Source organism: Symphodus melops, assembly GCF_947650265.1.
Source record: "Symphodus melops genome assembly, chromosome: 22".
NCBI lineage: Eukaryota > Metazoa > Chordata > Actinopteri > Labriformes > Labridae > Symphodus > Symphodus melops.
In genome coordinates this window covers 16,479,104-16,493,961 of record NC_136712.1, presented here as the reverse complement: position 1 = coordinate 16,493,961, position 14,858 = coordinate 16,479,104, and the positions used below count along the sequence as shown (strand labels likewise).

At 41.8% G+C, this 14,858-nt stretch overlaps 1 protein-coding gene across 1 annotated transcript in view; it reads right to left on the bottom strand.

Annotated features, from left to right (window-relative positions):
* Window positions 1-960: 960 nt before the first annotated feature.
* Window positions 961-14,858, bottom strand: part of rerg (RAS-like, estrogen-regulated, growth inhibitor) — a 32,756-nt gene continuing 18,858 nt past the window's right edge. Inside the window, exons 2-4 of the mRNA XM_079335593.1 lie at window positions 10,653-10,709; window positions 4,001-4,074; window positions 961-1,897 (exon numbers count right to left, since the gene is read on the bottom strand). Of these exons, the coding sequence (XP_079191719.1) occupies window positions 1,487-1,897; window positions 4,001-4,074; window positions 10,653-10,709 (542 nt within the window). The 3' untranslated portion in view covers window positions 961-1,486. The remainder of the gene's footprint in view (window positions 1,898-4,000; window positions 4,075-10,652; window positions 10,710-14,858) is intronic.

Here is a 14,858-nt window from a genome sequence, read left to right as displayed (position 1 = left end):
AACAGGCCTGAAAACCTGGCCGGATCTTTGAATGTCTTTTGTTCGTTAAGGTTTTTGTTACATAATTTGACATGCAAAAGGAAAAAAGGTTGAGGTTTTTGAACAGCATGTGAAAGTAAGTATTAGTTTAAACTCCAGATGAATCCTGCGGTACAATTATTTTTTTAAAGAGTCAGATTTCAATAATGTGTAAAACAGTCACTTCTCTGGCCGTCTGCAGTCTGTCACTATGTAAATGTGGCATTTCTTGGTCTCGCTGAAGGCGTCCATATCAATCACAATGACTGTTGTTGAAACATTATAAAATGCTTCTGAGGAACATGATGCACGCTGTAATGAAGCAGTCGACAACACAATGACTCACTCTGGAGAGAACTGTTGGGATATGTCACATTTTTTAATTACAAGTGCACAGCTGGTTGTTTTTGATCTTACAGGTCACATCGACAAAGGGAGAAAGAAAATACATTTGACCAACTACAGTATCTTCAACTGCAGATACCTTTGGGTTCTGTACATGCCTCAAACACAGCAGTGCTTAAGGCTATACATAATATCTTACATATAAGTTTGTTTACAATATTACAATTACAGCCATGAAGAAAATCCCTGGAATGCCACATGTTAGGTCTGACCTTTCTAACTGTTCAGAAAATGGCCAAAAAAGGTGTCTTATGAGCACTGAGACATGCCGTACACGTGCTTTTGGATTCTTGAAATACTCATACTCATACAAACATAAGGAGCCACCGTGGGACATTTATTGTCAACACACGAACAAGAACATTGTGGACTTTCGTCAAAGGTTTGGTGGATTTGTTTGGCGTACATTAGCGAAGGACAGTGGATGCACTTCTTCTTTGAAAAAGTTCTCTGATCTTAATTTTTCTTCACCCATAACAGGACAGGACATGTAACGTGGGCTGGAAAAGAGCACAATAACCCACGACAGACGAGATACAGAGAGGTAACTACCAATTTTGTTTGATATATGTAAATGCTGGATCCTTTGCATGCTTCGAAAACAGCTTTCATGCATTTTTATTAGCCATCTGTCTAACTTTTTTTGAGTGATTCCAACCGGGAGAAGAATTGGAATAGAAATCAAAAGGTTGAGAAACTAGTTATATTCATGATTTATAGAGTAACTCGTCCAATCTCACCTGCATCCAGTTTCATTTTAATCCATACGAGCTCAAATGTTTGAAAAAGAAACCATCCGTTTTAAGGGTCGTGTACTTCATCTAAGCTAAAAATGATCCTCTGATGAAGACCCCTGGTTGATACGATGTGGTCAATTAAAAACTTTGTTGCGTTTGAGCAAGTGGGCGGGCCAATCTTCTTCCTCCTGTACCTTATTTACCACTTTGAGGAAAACAATCGGTACACATTCCCCAGGAAATCAGTCACATTTTGTCCATTTCTCAGCCAATAATTGGTCGAAACATGTACATTCTTGTCTATCAGACGGTATGGAGGCTCTTCCCTAGCTGCTGATCTTGGTCAGCATCTTGTTGATGGCCTGTTTGACGTGTGTGGTGGAGCTGCGGCGCCTGGCCTTGCCCTGCACGGCCTTGCGGCGCCTCACTTCGCGACACAGCTCGTGGAACGCTTCCGCCACGGCTCCGCCCTCATTGGCGCATGCTGAACACTCGTAGAAAGCACACGCCATTTCAGCTGCCAGGCGCTCGCCTTCCTCCGTGCCGACCTGCCGGACGTGGTCCAGATCGGACTTGTTGCCCACGAGGACCAGAGGAACATTTTTTGGCTTCTTCACCTCCTCGAGGAGACTTCGTAAAGGTCCCACCTCCTCAAAGCTTCCCCGATCTGTGATGTCATACACAATGATGAATCCGTCTCCCCAGCGCATGTGACCCTCCTTCTGCTGGACGTCCTCCTGAGATCAACAAAAAAATACTGTTAAATTCTCTACACAATTTGAATGTTTCTTAATAAAATTAACTCGTAGTTGAGAGCTTGTAGTGACATCGTAACCACTTTCATTTCTATACGCTATATTTGGAAAGAGTGCTGCTTAGCTTAGATTAGTTTAGCATGCACCAGGATGGATGGATGGATACTTTATTGATCCCGAGGTGAATTCAAGAGGGAACGGGAAATGGCAAGCCTCACTCTGCTCAGAGGTCATAATTAACTTTCCAAACCTTCAGGATCAACTCTATTTGCTGTTCAATACTAAAAAGAAATCAAATGAGTTGTGTGCTCATGATCACTGATACCTGGTTGACAGTCGTTGTGCTAAACTCACCTCACAAGATGCTAGCTGTAGCTTTACGATTTACCAACAAGTTATGAGCCCCAAGTCCAAAGTATTTGTGGCTCTAAATCAAAACATGAAGTTTAGGCGGGAAAAAAGACCTTTCCTTTATTTGTTCTTTCACAGGTGAACATTTTAAAAGGAGGATTTTCAGTCAACAGAAGATAAACTATAACCCATGGTTGGAATTTGTCAGCCACTTAGACCACCAGAGCTCATGTGGTGATTCTTCTGTATAACTCAGAAATGAAATATCACGCCATCTGAGGGACATTAATATTCCGACCAGCACAGCCAATTATAACAGGACTTAGCAGATCGTGTGGCAGAATTTAAATAGTGATTCGGCTGGAGGGATGCACACATCCTGATCTGAAGGCTGAGGAAGCTTAAAAAAACACCACACATCTTTTAGAGGACGGCTGAGAACATCTGACGTTTGTATACCCCAACCTGGAATTTAGGAGCTACCGCAGAGATTCCACCTCCACAAATCATGAGAGGAAAAGCACAATGTTTGATACAGGCAGAGTGAGGTATGAGGCCTGACTGCCAACGCTGCCGTGTCTGGAATCAGTCAGTTCTCGTCTATGCCCTCAGAAAATAGACGACAATGTAATGACAGAGAGAGAGGACTACAGTAGCTCAAGTGTCACAGGGGAAATCAGCCGCTAGCAGAACACCTACACAGCACCGCAGTGTATTTATCTTCAGCTGGAGGACTTACGCAAGCTCTCCCTCATGGCCAGTGCCCTGAATGCTTCTTTCAGACTGAAGGAAATTAGCATCTGAAAGTACCATTCAGTCTTCAGCAATTCTCAAACCAAGAGTCTATTGAAATATAAGAGACAGCCAGTGCAGGAAAATACCTTCATTTAAGGAAAACTCAAACACTTGTTAATAAGCAGAGCTTTGTAATGTCCAAATCAGAAATGGAGAAAACTAGATTCTGAAGGGCGATCTACTGACGTGTATTTCGGTTGTCTTTTAACACGGCTCGAAAACAAACGCAGTGAGAAACACTCTCGCTGTCTCAAACACACTCGCCAACAAACACATGATAACTAGCAAGCTAAATTTTAAAAAAAAGGCTCCTTGGAAGTTGGCGGTGCACAGCTACTTCCTTAACAGTGTTTCTCTTGTTTATATCCTTCGTATGACGGGGACTGAGACATCTAGAGACATCCCTGCTGCTGCCATTGTTCCTTCAGGTGCCGTCTGCCAGTTTTTACAATCAGTGAGAAAAAGCTCAGAAGTTGGTGAAGCGACTCTTTCACAGTGTGGGAGAATGCAGTCAGCCACGCAAACTTTCAAACATGCCAGAAATGAATCCGTCTGATACGTAGCAGCTGATCAGGCCAATGACAATATGATGCCGTAAATCTGACTGATTATGGTGATTTCAGCCTTCCATTGTGTCTTTTTTTTTAATATGCTTCACTGAAAGCAGGACTCTGATGGACTGCATCTTCTGAGGTACTGGAGGGGAGGCGTTTCAATAACAAGTCCCTGCTGATGTCACCTCGAGCTGACTCAGAGTTTGGTCGTACAGGGATCGGAGACCTCTCGACTATAGACTGATGAGGTGTGTGTGTGTGTGTGTGTGGGGGGGGGCTGTGATCATTCTGCAGTCGGGGTGATTTGGTACCTTTTGGTGTTTCTGATTTAGACTCGCCTTCTTCACTAAGAGGAAATGATGGAAACAACTGTAAGATGTCTTACCTGGCCTGCAGTGTCCAGAATCTCCATGGTAACAACCTCATCATCTATGTTAGCTTGGTGACGATATGTTGATTCTGTAAGACAAAAAAAAAAGGTTTGAGAATTCAATGTGAAGTGAATGTTAACTGATAAAGGCAGATTGATTCAGTCTGATGAGTGGAGTCAGACTGAACCGATGTGAGACTGAGCAGGACGTTTTTTGGAAGATTTTGAAGCCGGCGAGCGGGAAGGGATGATATCCTGCGCCCAACCATCGACTCCATGCACCGTCCAGTGTGGCCTTCATGCACGTAATGAAACTGCTTCATGATGTTTCTTATTCGCCAGCTCTTGTTTGTGTTGATACTCAGAACATGTCGAACTACATGTAGCACTCATAATTCAATAAACAGGCTCACATCGCAGTAGAGTTTCAGGTTCTGCCTGAAATGTTCAGTAGTGAAAAAAGCTCATCAGTGATGTGTCTGAGAGTTTAATGTGGGGGAACACCTGTGTGTCAGCTGATTGAGATGACATTGGGCTTTAATAAAGAACATATAATCAATCAGTGGAAAAATGCCTTGATTGGCTTGGAAGCTCCTTGAGATCAGACTGGGTCATCCCTGATGAGTACAGGGCCTCTACTTTCATCTCAGTCATGTTGGACCTAAAAACCGATGCACACTTTTAACATCAACGTTTGGAAATCTAAGTGATATCACAAGACAACAATCCTATATTTAATCTTTTTAGGAATTATTAAACCTCCTTACAAAGGTTTGATGTGAAATCAGTTTAAATAAACACGTGCAAAGCAGAAGAAAGGATCTTAGAGTCTTTGTTTAGTTGAATTCTTCTTGCAAGTAGAAAGAACAAATCTTCAGAGTGTGAAGACAGTCTGAAGGAAAGGTCAGCATAATCACAATATGCTCGGCTGCTCGCAATATACATTCTGTCAAACATTTCAACACGTCGCACAACCATAATGTTAAGGAAACTTCTGGTGATAGTTTGAGGTTACCCCCTTTAAAGTTCTTCTCTGATTAACCTGATGCATATGTACTGATGCTGATTCCATTCTTCCTTAACGTCATAGCAGATACTGTTATTGTTGTTGTCGGTGTTATGTGGAAGGTTATACAAAGCTGTACAGGCATTGCATTGTTCTGGCTTTACATACAAACAGGAAGTAGAAACAACCGTCTGGTTTTTCACATTAAATCTTTTAAACTGAAGTGGACGAATAGAAGGAGCTGTTCCACCTCGTCTGAACGTCTTCATGGAGACTGTACGAGATGAGAACCTTTAAAGCTCCCCACCATATTTCTTGATCAGTGACGTTGATCGGTCCGATCACCAGTCCGATATCCGATACCGATTATCGGACCTGACATAAGATCGGATCGGTCCCATCTCAACCTGTCCTTTCTTCTGCCGAGCTACTTTGAAAAAGAGAAGCTGTATCTGGATTTAAAATGTCCTTTTAGAGCTGGATGTGTTTCGCATTATTGACCTTCAGGTTTTTTTTTAGCCAGTGGCAGCATTTATTCGATGTAGCAACGAGGAGATTCTACTGGATACAGACAAAGCCTTACCAAAGAACATCATGCTTCTATTTATTATTTGCTCCTTTTCCATGAAATCATAACCTCGCTTCCTGTTGGCTGACTCCTGCAGCGACCTGAGACACCGTGTGCTTCACCTCTTGATGCTTTGAAAAGCAGCTTCTTATTCCTGGCTCAGGAACACAGGTGTGAACTGTGACCCTGACCTTTTATTCCACCTCGGACAGTTGCCCCCTCGTTGCCCAATTGTAAAAATCCCATCTGTGTAAACATCTCGCAGAGAGCACTAAAGCCCCTCAAACCCTCCTTGAATAGAAAAAGTGATTCTGCCAGATTTTGTGCTCACCTCAACCAGGAGGCTTAAGTCAGCGCTTTCTCAAAGCTTTTTGACTTTGTGAATCGAGCCTTACAATTGCTTTCTGCTTGTGACTCATCGGCCATCTATGCTTTTTTTTTGTTTTGTTTTTTATGATTCTTGGTTCTCTGGTGAAGGGCTTTAAAAAAAAAAAAAGCACTGGTGACAAGAAATCAGTACTTTTAAAATACCACATGTTTTTTGTTTTTATGAAATGTACTTCGTCTTCATCCTGCCCTCAGTAAAGTATTTTAAAAGTTTAGCTGCACATGCAACCAAAAACCAGAAAGCTGAAAAGTAAGGTCAATGATCAAAGGACAAACAGCACACATCCAGATACATCCAACGCAGAAGGAGACAAACGACCAGCACAGTAAATGCCCACTGCAGCTCCAGCTACAGACTCGACCAAAGTTAGTTTACGACAGTTTCTACAACCGAGCGACAGCAATAGTTGGACTTCAAAACGCTGCTTCAGAAACCAATGGATGGCGTAACAGTAGCTAAAGCATTTTTTTTTTTAAACTACAGATACTTGCAGTCCTTTTTTTTTTTTTTTTTTTTTTAATCAAAAGTTGCTGCGAGCCAGAGAGAGAAACGGTGCTTTATTCAAACTGACAGGAATACTAATCATTCTGAAGTCCTTTGAGCGTCTCGTAAAGATGCAGAGGGAACGTTATCTCTTTCAAACAGATGGAGAGCAGAGGAGGCGACGCCATATTTCTGCAATTTACACAGCTGCAGGACTTTGCTTGCAATTTTTGGGTAATTTAAAATCGAGAAATTCACAAGATTATGTGCCTGGGATGTCTATTTCTGTTGCTCTGCTATCAAAACAGGTTTAATATCGTTTCCTTTTTTGGGCCTTTTTGCTGTTATAGATAGGACAGCTGAAGAGGTAGAGAAAATATTTGGAGGAGAGAAAGAATGACATGCAGCAAAGACACGTGTGTGTGTGTGTGTGTGTGTGTGTGTGTGTGTGTGTGTGTGTGTGTGTGTGTGTGTGTGTGTGTGTGTGTGTGTGTGTGTGTGTGTGTGTGTGTGTGTGTGTGTGTGTGTGTGTGTGTGTGTGTGTGTGTGTGTGTGTGTGTGTGTGTGTGTGTGTGTGTGTGTGTGTGTGTGTGTGTGTGTGTGTGTTTATTGCAGAGAAAATGACAGTGGATAGACTTTGAAATCAGAGAGAGAGAGACAGACAAACATGCGGTACAGCAGCCACAGGTGGGATTCGAACCCTGGCTGCTCACCTGTTGGACCATAGCCTCTGCACATGGGACGCTGGCACAATCCGTCATGCCATGGCAGCCCCCATAATTCAATTTAAATTAATATCGTAGCGTAGTTTAAAACTCTGGTATCATGCCAACCATTGTGACGATGCAACCTGCGAGCTGTTTGATTTTTTCATTTAGTCTTAAAAAGCACGTTTGCTGGTAACAACGAGGAAAGTCCAAGGAATACAAAGACACAGATGGTGGCAGTAAGACTTTTATATAGTTGTCTTGAATTCACTTCTTGGTTTCTAGATGAATTGTCCGGGAACAAGGCTCACTGTTCAGACTTGAGATAAACTGTGTGAGAGCTCGCAGACGTTTCTGCCAAATTGTAGAATTCTTGAGAACTGACATGCATCTAAAATTGACTGAATTATAAAATATAAAATACATTTGTTAAGTGTTTCATCCAAGGACCTTGTTCACATTTCTCATGATATTTAGTAATTCTTAACCTTTTAAGCAACCTTTGGCTCATTCTCATCGCTGCAGTTTAAAATAGATTTCTTAGAGTGCAAAAATAGCTGTTCTGGAACCAGTAGTCACTGCGGGCTCTGCACGTCCACCCCGTGGTGTCCCAGGTGCGCTCACCTCTCGGGGGGGATAAAACTGCCTCCTGTGACGTGAGCGAAATGTCACAGAGAGCCGGAGGCGGAAGCAGAGAAGTGATTTATAGCAGTTTGGCTGGAGGCACGAGGAGCATCTGTGAGGAGGAGAGCCAGAGTCTCACACAGCCACCCGTGGGACTTCCTATTGGAAGAATCATCACTCTGTCAGCTGCAAACGGCACCCTATCTGTCCACGTCCACCCCTCTGCGTATCTGTTGCTAAATGCACTGACAGGGGGCAAGGCAAGAATGATTTAACCAGCCTCAACATCTAATCTAAAGCCCTTAGAGAGAAAGAAAAGCAGTTATTTTCCTGGCAGCAATCAATTCCTCCCTCATCATTCAAAGCCCCCTGACGGCCTGGAGCTTGTTTTGTTGAAAGTGGATGAGAAACTGTCATGGCAGTGTTATAGTGTCCAAACACCAAAACCGATTTCCATTTTGTTGGTGTTGATAGTTAATCCATTTGACCTCTAAAAGTGCTCAATTGATTTTAACACATTCTTCATTTCCAAAATGTGACTCCAGATTTCCCCTTGCACTCGATGATCTCATCACTATGACTCTTTCGAGCCTATAGTGTAACCAGCAAAAAGTCCACTAACAGGTGCCAAAGGAGATTTGACTTATAAAACTCATTCAATCTTCAAAAAATAAATAGAGACCCAACCTCTTTGAATGCCAAAGATTATTGATATAATAAACTAGTCATGTTTTTTGGCGTTGTAAAGAAGTCGAAATATTAACGCTGTTATTATACTTGGCATGTTTAGATTTTCAGATTCTATTTCTGATTCTAATTTTTAACCTTCTTTTGCACCAAGCTTTTATCCGGTGCTCAGATTCACCCGGAATCTGTGGAGATTCTGGCAAAAGAACACGGCAACGTTTTGTCCCAAAATTCCTAAAGATTCCAATAATGTGAATGTTTTCTAATGTAAAAAGTGCCCGTGTCCACTCCACGTCTTCCTTGGTTTCTGTTAACGGCTCAGTAATATTATTTTTAAAACCATCGAGCTGCATGTTTTAGACGTGTGACAGCCTCTGACACTGAGTACTGTCCAAAATGATTTCTTATTTTGTGCTGATACAAAAAACAGACACAACAATGGGCTTTCTCTGAAACTACTATCAAACGTAGCATGCTGTATGTACTGGATACTGCTTACTTCTTTGGACAGTGGGATGTAGTACTGCTGCCAGTCGGTGGTTATTTTTGCAGGAAGCCTGGCTACGTGGGTTTCCTGAGGAAGTAAACGGCTAAAAGCAAACGCAACTGTGCAATAAATTGTCATGAGTTTGAGAATCAAAAAAGAGAATTGTTGGTATCTTTGTGTGATTTGCTGGTAAAGTCTTCTTATTACTTACTTCTTATAGTCTTGTACATATTTCCCCTTCACGACACACAAGGATGCATACTGAACATTTTTTCAGTACGACATCTCGGGTATTTTTGGCATTCGTTTGCATACTGCATTTTGTATATTATGTTTTTGGACAAATTGTTGGAATAAGTCTTTTAAGCTTCAGTTTAAAGTTTTTTTGTGTTGAATTTGTGAGAGTTGATGCGTTTCTCTTCATGCGTTCATTCAGCTCAATCTGCCCGTATCCCAGTTCTTTAAAATAATGTGACTGCCTCTCCATGTCCCTGGCCTGCACTTAAGAGAGGAAAAAAAAAAAAAAAAAAAAAAAAGATTTTCCAGCAGGCCTGAACACACAAGTGTTTCTTCATAATGGAAAAGATGTTTATGTCCCTGATCAAACTCAACAGGCAGACTTGTAATGAGTTATGAAGGGAGATGAACCGGCACATTCTGCCTCTTCTCCTGTGCACCCCCCCCCACCCCACCCCCCCCAAAAAAAAAAAAAAAACACCACCTGCGTGATGTGCTCATAATAGAGTTTTAATAATGTGTCCAAGACTCCATGGGTAATTTCAGTCGTGCAGTCTGATTGGTCACAGACACCCTCCAACAGTGCTGTTATTCCCATTATGTACTTCAAGCTGTGCTTTCATAGTAGTGACGCCAACTCTGTGGTAACCGAGGAGGCAGATATCACTCTCTTTATACTAAATGACCACTTTAAGCTGCACTCATTGTATGAAACAGGTACATGCACCAGAAAGCTATCTGGTGTATTTTGAAGTTATAGTTAAAGGTCTTGTTGGTGTAAAATTTCGATTGGAAATTTACCAATGCATCAAAGTACAAAAATGTACAAAATCACCATGTATGTGCAAAAAATGTCCTGCTCGACTGTGAGAAAAGGAAATGCAAGCCATTATTAGGAGTAACATGTCCATGTGTCTCTATGAGCTCCTCATGCCTCCAATGAATGCTCCTGTTTGGTATTCCACACAATCTCTATATGTTGCAAAACCCTTTGCCTTTCCAGCTGCAGGACTGTGATTTTCAAGTCCTTCAATTGTAGAGGTTATTGATTTAAGCGAGTGTGGACTTTGAATGCCGATAATTGCACCTCATATGACTGGAAACAGACGCGCTGTTCAAGAGAACATCGAGTGAGAAATGCGGAGGCTCTGACCTGCCGTGTGCAGCCAGGAAATGAAAAGCCCCTTACAGTCGAGATGTGATGCCTTTGTGCCCTGTAATTACAGGGGAGGGGATTGGCTCTGACTGCATCAGCGTATACAGAAAAAAAAAATCTATTTATTCCACAATTGATCAGAGAGAAAACTTCCCCGTGTGCGTGCGTGTGTGTGTGTGTGTTCCGCTGTTTCTCTACACAACCTTTTTTCCCACAACGCTCTAAAAGCAATGTGAAAGTCACAAACTGGCCCTGCAGCGCAATCAACATCAAAGTATAAAGACATGATTGACGGCAGAGCCGAGGGGTGGTGGGCGCTCTTACCTAGTGTTGGGTCATACTCCCAGATGAAGCGTCTGGTCAGGAGTCTCACCACCAAAGCTGCAGAGACAAATAAATCCAGTTCAGTAACACGTAGCAAGCACGAGAAAAGACAAAACTACTTAGCATGCTTTGAGAAATACATATTTATATAGTGAAGATAAGAGTAACCACATTGAATTACACTGCACGTCTTGAGTTGTGGATTTTATCATCTGAAACATGAACTAGGATTGCATGACGATCAATTAATAATACTGCTGATTAAATGAGGGCGGGCTGTGCGTGTCTGTTTTAAAAGCTAGTTAGCTGTGGCCAGTGTACGCTCCAAGATCCACTCCACTTTAATCCTTTTCTCATCAAAATGCTAACATAAATATAAAAGGAAATCAAAAATAGCCATCGGCTCTTAAAGTTCTCCATCAGCTGCTTCTCTTGTGAATAACAATCAACAGCAGAGCAGTGACTCAATCTGATTGGTTTGTCATCAGCAAATGTTCTGCCAAAGAGAAATGTTTATGTGCTTAATTTAGACAGAATTAGGAGGTCATTGCCTGCTTGTCACACACAGCCACACACCACTGTGCGCGTGCTGCATGTTCAAGTCAATGCACCTGTAAATACACCTTCGGAGGTGCTTGGAGCTGTGTAACAGGAGATCTTAGGAGAAATCTAGGAGCTGCATTCAAAAATGTATTTGAAAATGGGGCAAAGAAATCTTGCCAGGCTGTTTCATTGAGAAGCTAAGATAATGAGTTGTCTTATCAAGAGATCCACTAAAACACCCATATGCCTTCTCTGCTGTTGACTAAAACAGTATTCTGCGACTGCAGCCTCGTGCCCTTTTACCTCCTTGGAAGTGGCTGCAGAAGGAGCGAGTGCCTCGGTTCAGCAGCTGTTTGACTAAACACTGCAGCTTTTCTTCCTTTAGTCCGTTTAATGGGCTGGCATGGTGCAGCTGAGACTCACAGAGCAAATATACTCCGACTCCAACTGGGGACAGTCAATGACCTCAAACAATCATATTCACCATTTTTTCCTCTTTTTAAAGTGGAAACGTATGTCAAATAAAATATAACATTGAACGGATTAGTTTCATTTTTCTAAGCGATGCTTTTAAAAAAAATGTTATTGCTGCAGAAACTTGGAAGAAATTCCACTCCTATGCCATGAGGCAGTTAGCCTAGCAACAGCTATCTGCCCTGCACATTGCGGTATAAACTAAACAAGGGGCATGCATTGACGTTAAAGGAACGCGACTTGAATCCATACTATTTTGTAAAACACAATGAACTTTCTGCCCATACTTTTTTAAAACATTTAGTCATTAAACACACTTCTGTTAGCCACTATGAGAACTTTGTTTTTTGTTAATTGTTTGCGAACACGAAACCAGCAACCGAGTGTTCCTTAATAGCCCCATGTTCTCTGCAGGGGCTGTCATGTGCCTGAGTGACTCCCAATGGGCCTGAGTGGTCCACTTGAGTCCATGCAGGGATCAGTTTCCTCTTGTCAGCTTTACTGAGCTGCTGCTTGTACAAAAGACACAATGTGGATACGCCATTGCCTTTGAACTGGGAGGAAAAAAAACATCCATCCTTACCAGGGCTGTTTCTCAGCTCATAATTAGCCATGACAAGGAAAGGAAAGAAAACCCATTATGTAGGCCAGAGTGTCACTGCAACGTTTCATTACGCCTCTAAAGGACTTAAGTCCTGGCATTGAGCTCAGCGTTTGATGAAGATTGAGAGTCTGCTGCTCAAGTTACTATTTGTTTTTTGGCATTTGAGAACGAGCCGTGGAAATATTACATCAATTTGTCCATTAGCATGAGCTCAGTGAATAACCACAATACAACGTGTGGAGAGATGGGAGGATCTTTCTTGTGGCATGAACAGGCCCGTTGCTTTTTTCTTCTTTTTTTTTAAATGGCCCGTTGTAACCTCGTATTGTTGATTGAGCTCCTCAGTAAACCACATTTCTCTTTCTTTCCCAACACACTTAATGTGTTTCCAGCCCAAGGAGGAGTGTGTCATGCAACTTTCAATTACACCCTCATCGCACTGAGAGCAGAGCAGCAGCAGATAATTTGTCATGCTGTAAAGAAAGCAGACTGGCATGTTTCTTCTCCAGGCACATTCACTTCTCCTGTTAGCCAACCCACTGAGATTATTCAGTCGTGTTTGTGCTGCAGTGGCCTGGATTCCAGGTAGACGGTACAACCAATGGGGTGTGAAGGCCATTTTCTCATTATGGGTAACTGTATCTCCGGCCTTTCACTGCTGCCACAAGACATGTACACATAGAAGAGAGGAGCCTTTGTTACCAAGCATCAATATGGACATTGTGACCTAAATTCACTAAAGGTTTGCCGAGGGAATAATGCGGACTGTATAACAGAGCTGACCAGATTACAAAGGCGGGCAATTCACCGACTTAGTGCAGTGACAGGAAAGCTGATGACCGTGCTGATTGAGAAAAAAGAAAAAGCCTCTTTACATCCGTCACTGTCATGCATATCACTGCAGGGGAAAACTCAAATATTCAGAATTTTATATATAAGATGTGTGCATCTTTCTTTTGCAAAACAATCAGATCTGCTCCAATTCTCAATACGGGTTATAATTCCATTCACTAACCTACATTAATCCGGTGCAATTAGTTTTGATCTGTTACAAATTGGTAAATGTTTAAAAAAATGTTTTACTTTATGGAACTGGGAAAGAAAAGGGAAGCCAGTGTGTCATTTTAACATCATGTGTTACGAACAGACATCTTCACAGTAATATAGCTACTCTATATTCTATATTTTAATTCATTGAAAGATGTATTACTTGAATTGAATCCCCACTCTACAGCACTTTTTTTATCGACAATTCTGGCACCTACTCGGCTAAATGCAATCTCAGTATCTTGTAACTCTGCTCACATTAGGAAAGCCGTCACTCTGTAATAAAGGCTGTAAGTAAGGCTGTAATAAACTCGTGGAATTTAACATGCTATAGATGCTATGTTAACTGTAGCCATTTTTATCCTTACCAGTACATGAGCTGATTTATCTCCTTGAATCCAACTGATGCTAATTGGCTAATGTTAATGTAAAGGGTCAAAAATCAGTCTTGTAAGATAGAAGACACTGAGCAGTACAGTGTGCACAACCGGCAAATCAAACCTTTAGGACCAGTCCATTGACCAATCATTCCATTTTTACCAATCCAATTAAATGAGTAATCAGTGAGTCTTTACTCCCCTATTAGAAATCATTAGCTCCAAGTCATGCATTTTTAAATTTAAGACTGTGAAGGCTAACACTTTCTTGAATTTTAGTTGTTTTTTTAAAGTTTCATTACAATGCCTAAAATATCACAATGCCCGTTTCATAATATGTTTCATGTGGAAATCGTCTGATAATCATCTGAGGCTGAAACCTTTGTTGAAAGGGTTAACCGTTTGGGGGCAGGTTTCAATACAACATAAGCAAGCGAGCTCAGAAAGAACTCTTTAACATGCAGGCTGTGCTGACACGTCTCCTGCGGTCGCCCACTGACACACGGAAAGATTTTTTCACTTGACAAGTAACAGAAATGTGTGTTCAAATGGAATCATTTCCTTGCTAGCAGTGCCTACAGAATCAACATTGGAACACTTTTTTTTTTGCCCCTGATGCTGCTCCTCCGACATGACAGTGTAGCCTCCGACACTTGACGCTGTGCCTTGGTTGCCTTGTTAATGTTGCCATATAATATCTGGTATCACTCTCAAGGAGAGCTCTCCTGTGTTTCTTACATTCCCAAGCTGCAGGTTGATTTTCTTCCAAAAAAAAAACAAAAAACAGTCTGAGCTAAAATAATGATTGGATTTTATCAAATTCTCCAGCCTAGACTTCACAGGTCCTATCTGAGTTTTCAAGTGTACATTGAACACATCATCCACGGCAGGTGTTTGCCCAAAGTTACTTTTGTCCAAAGTAGCCTAATCACATTAGTGGCAGAATGAGAGAGTGCAATTAGCAGCGCCCATGGACCTTTTCTGGGTCTGTGCTGTGTTACTGTTTGAAAAGTCTCTATTGATTCCCCGCGGCCATCAGACGGACACCCACTGCTCTTTGGTTCCCTTCAGCAACAAAAACACCTCCTTTTATTGGCTGAAAAGTAGAGCTCTCCCTGTGCTGTGCAGCTGCAGTCAAGTTTCTCGTCTACCTATTGTATT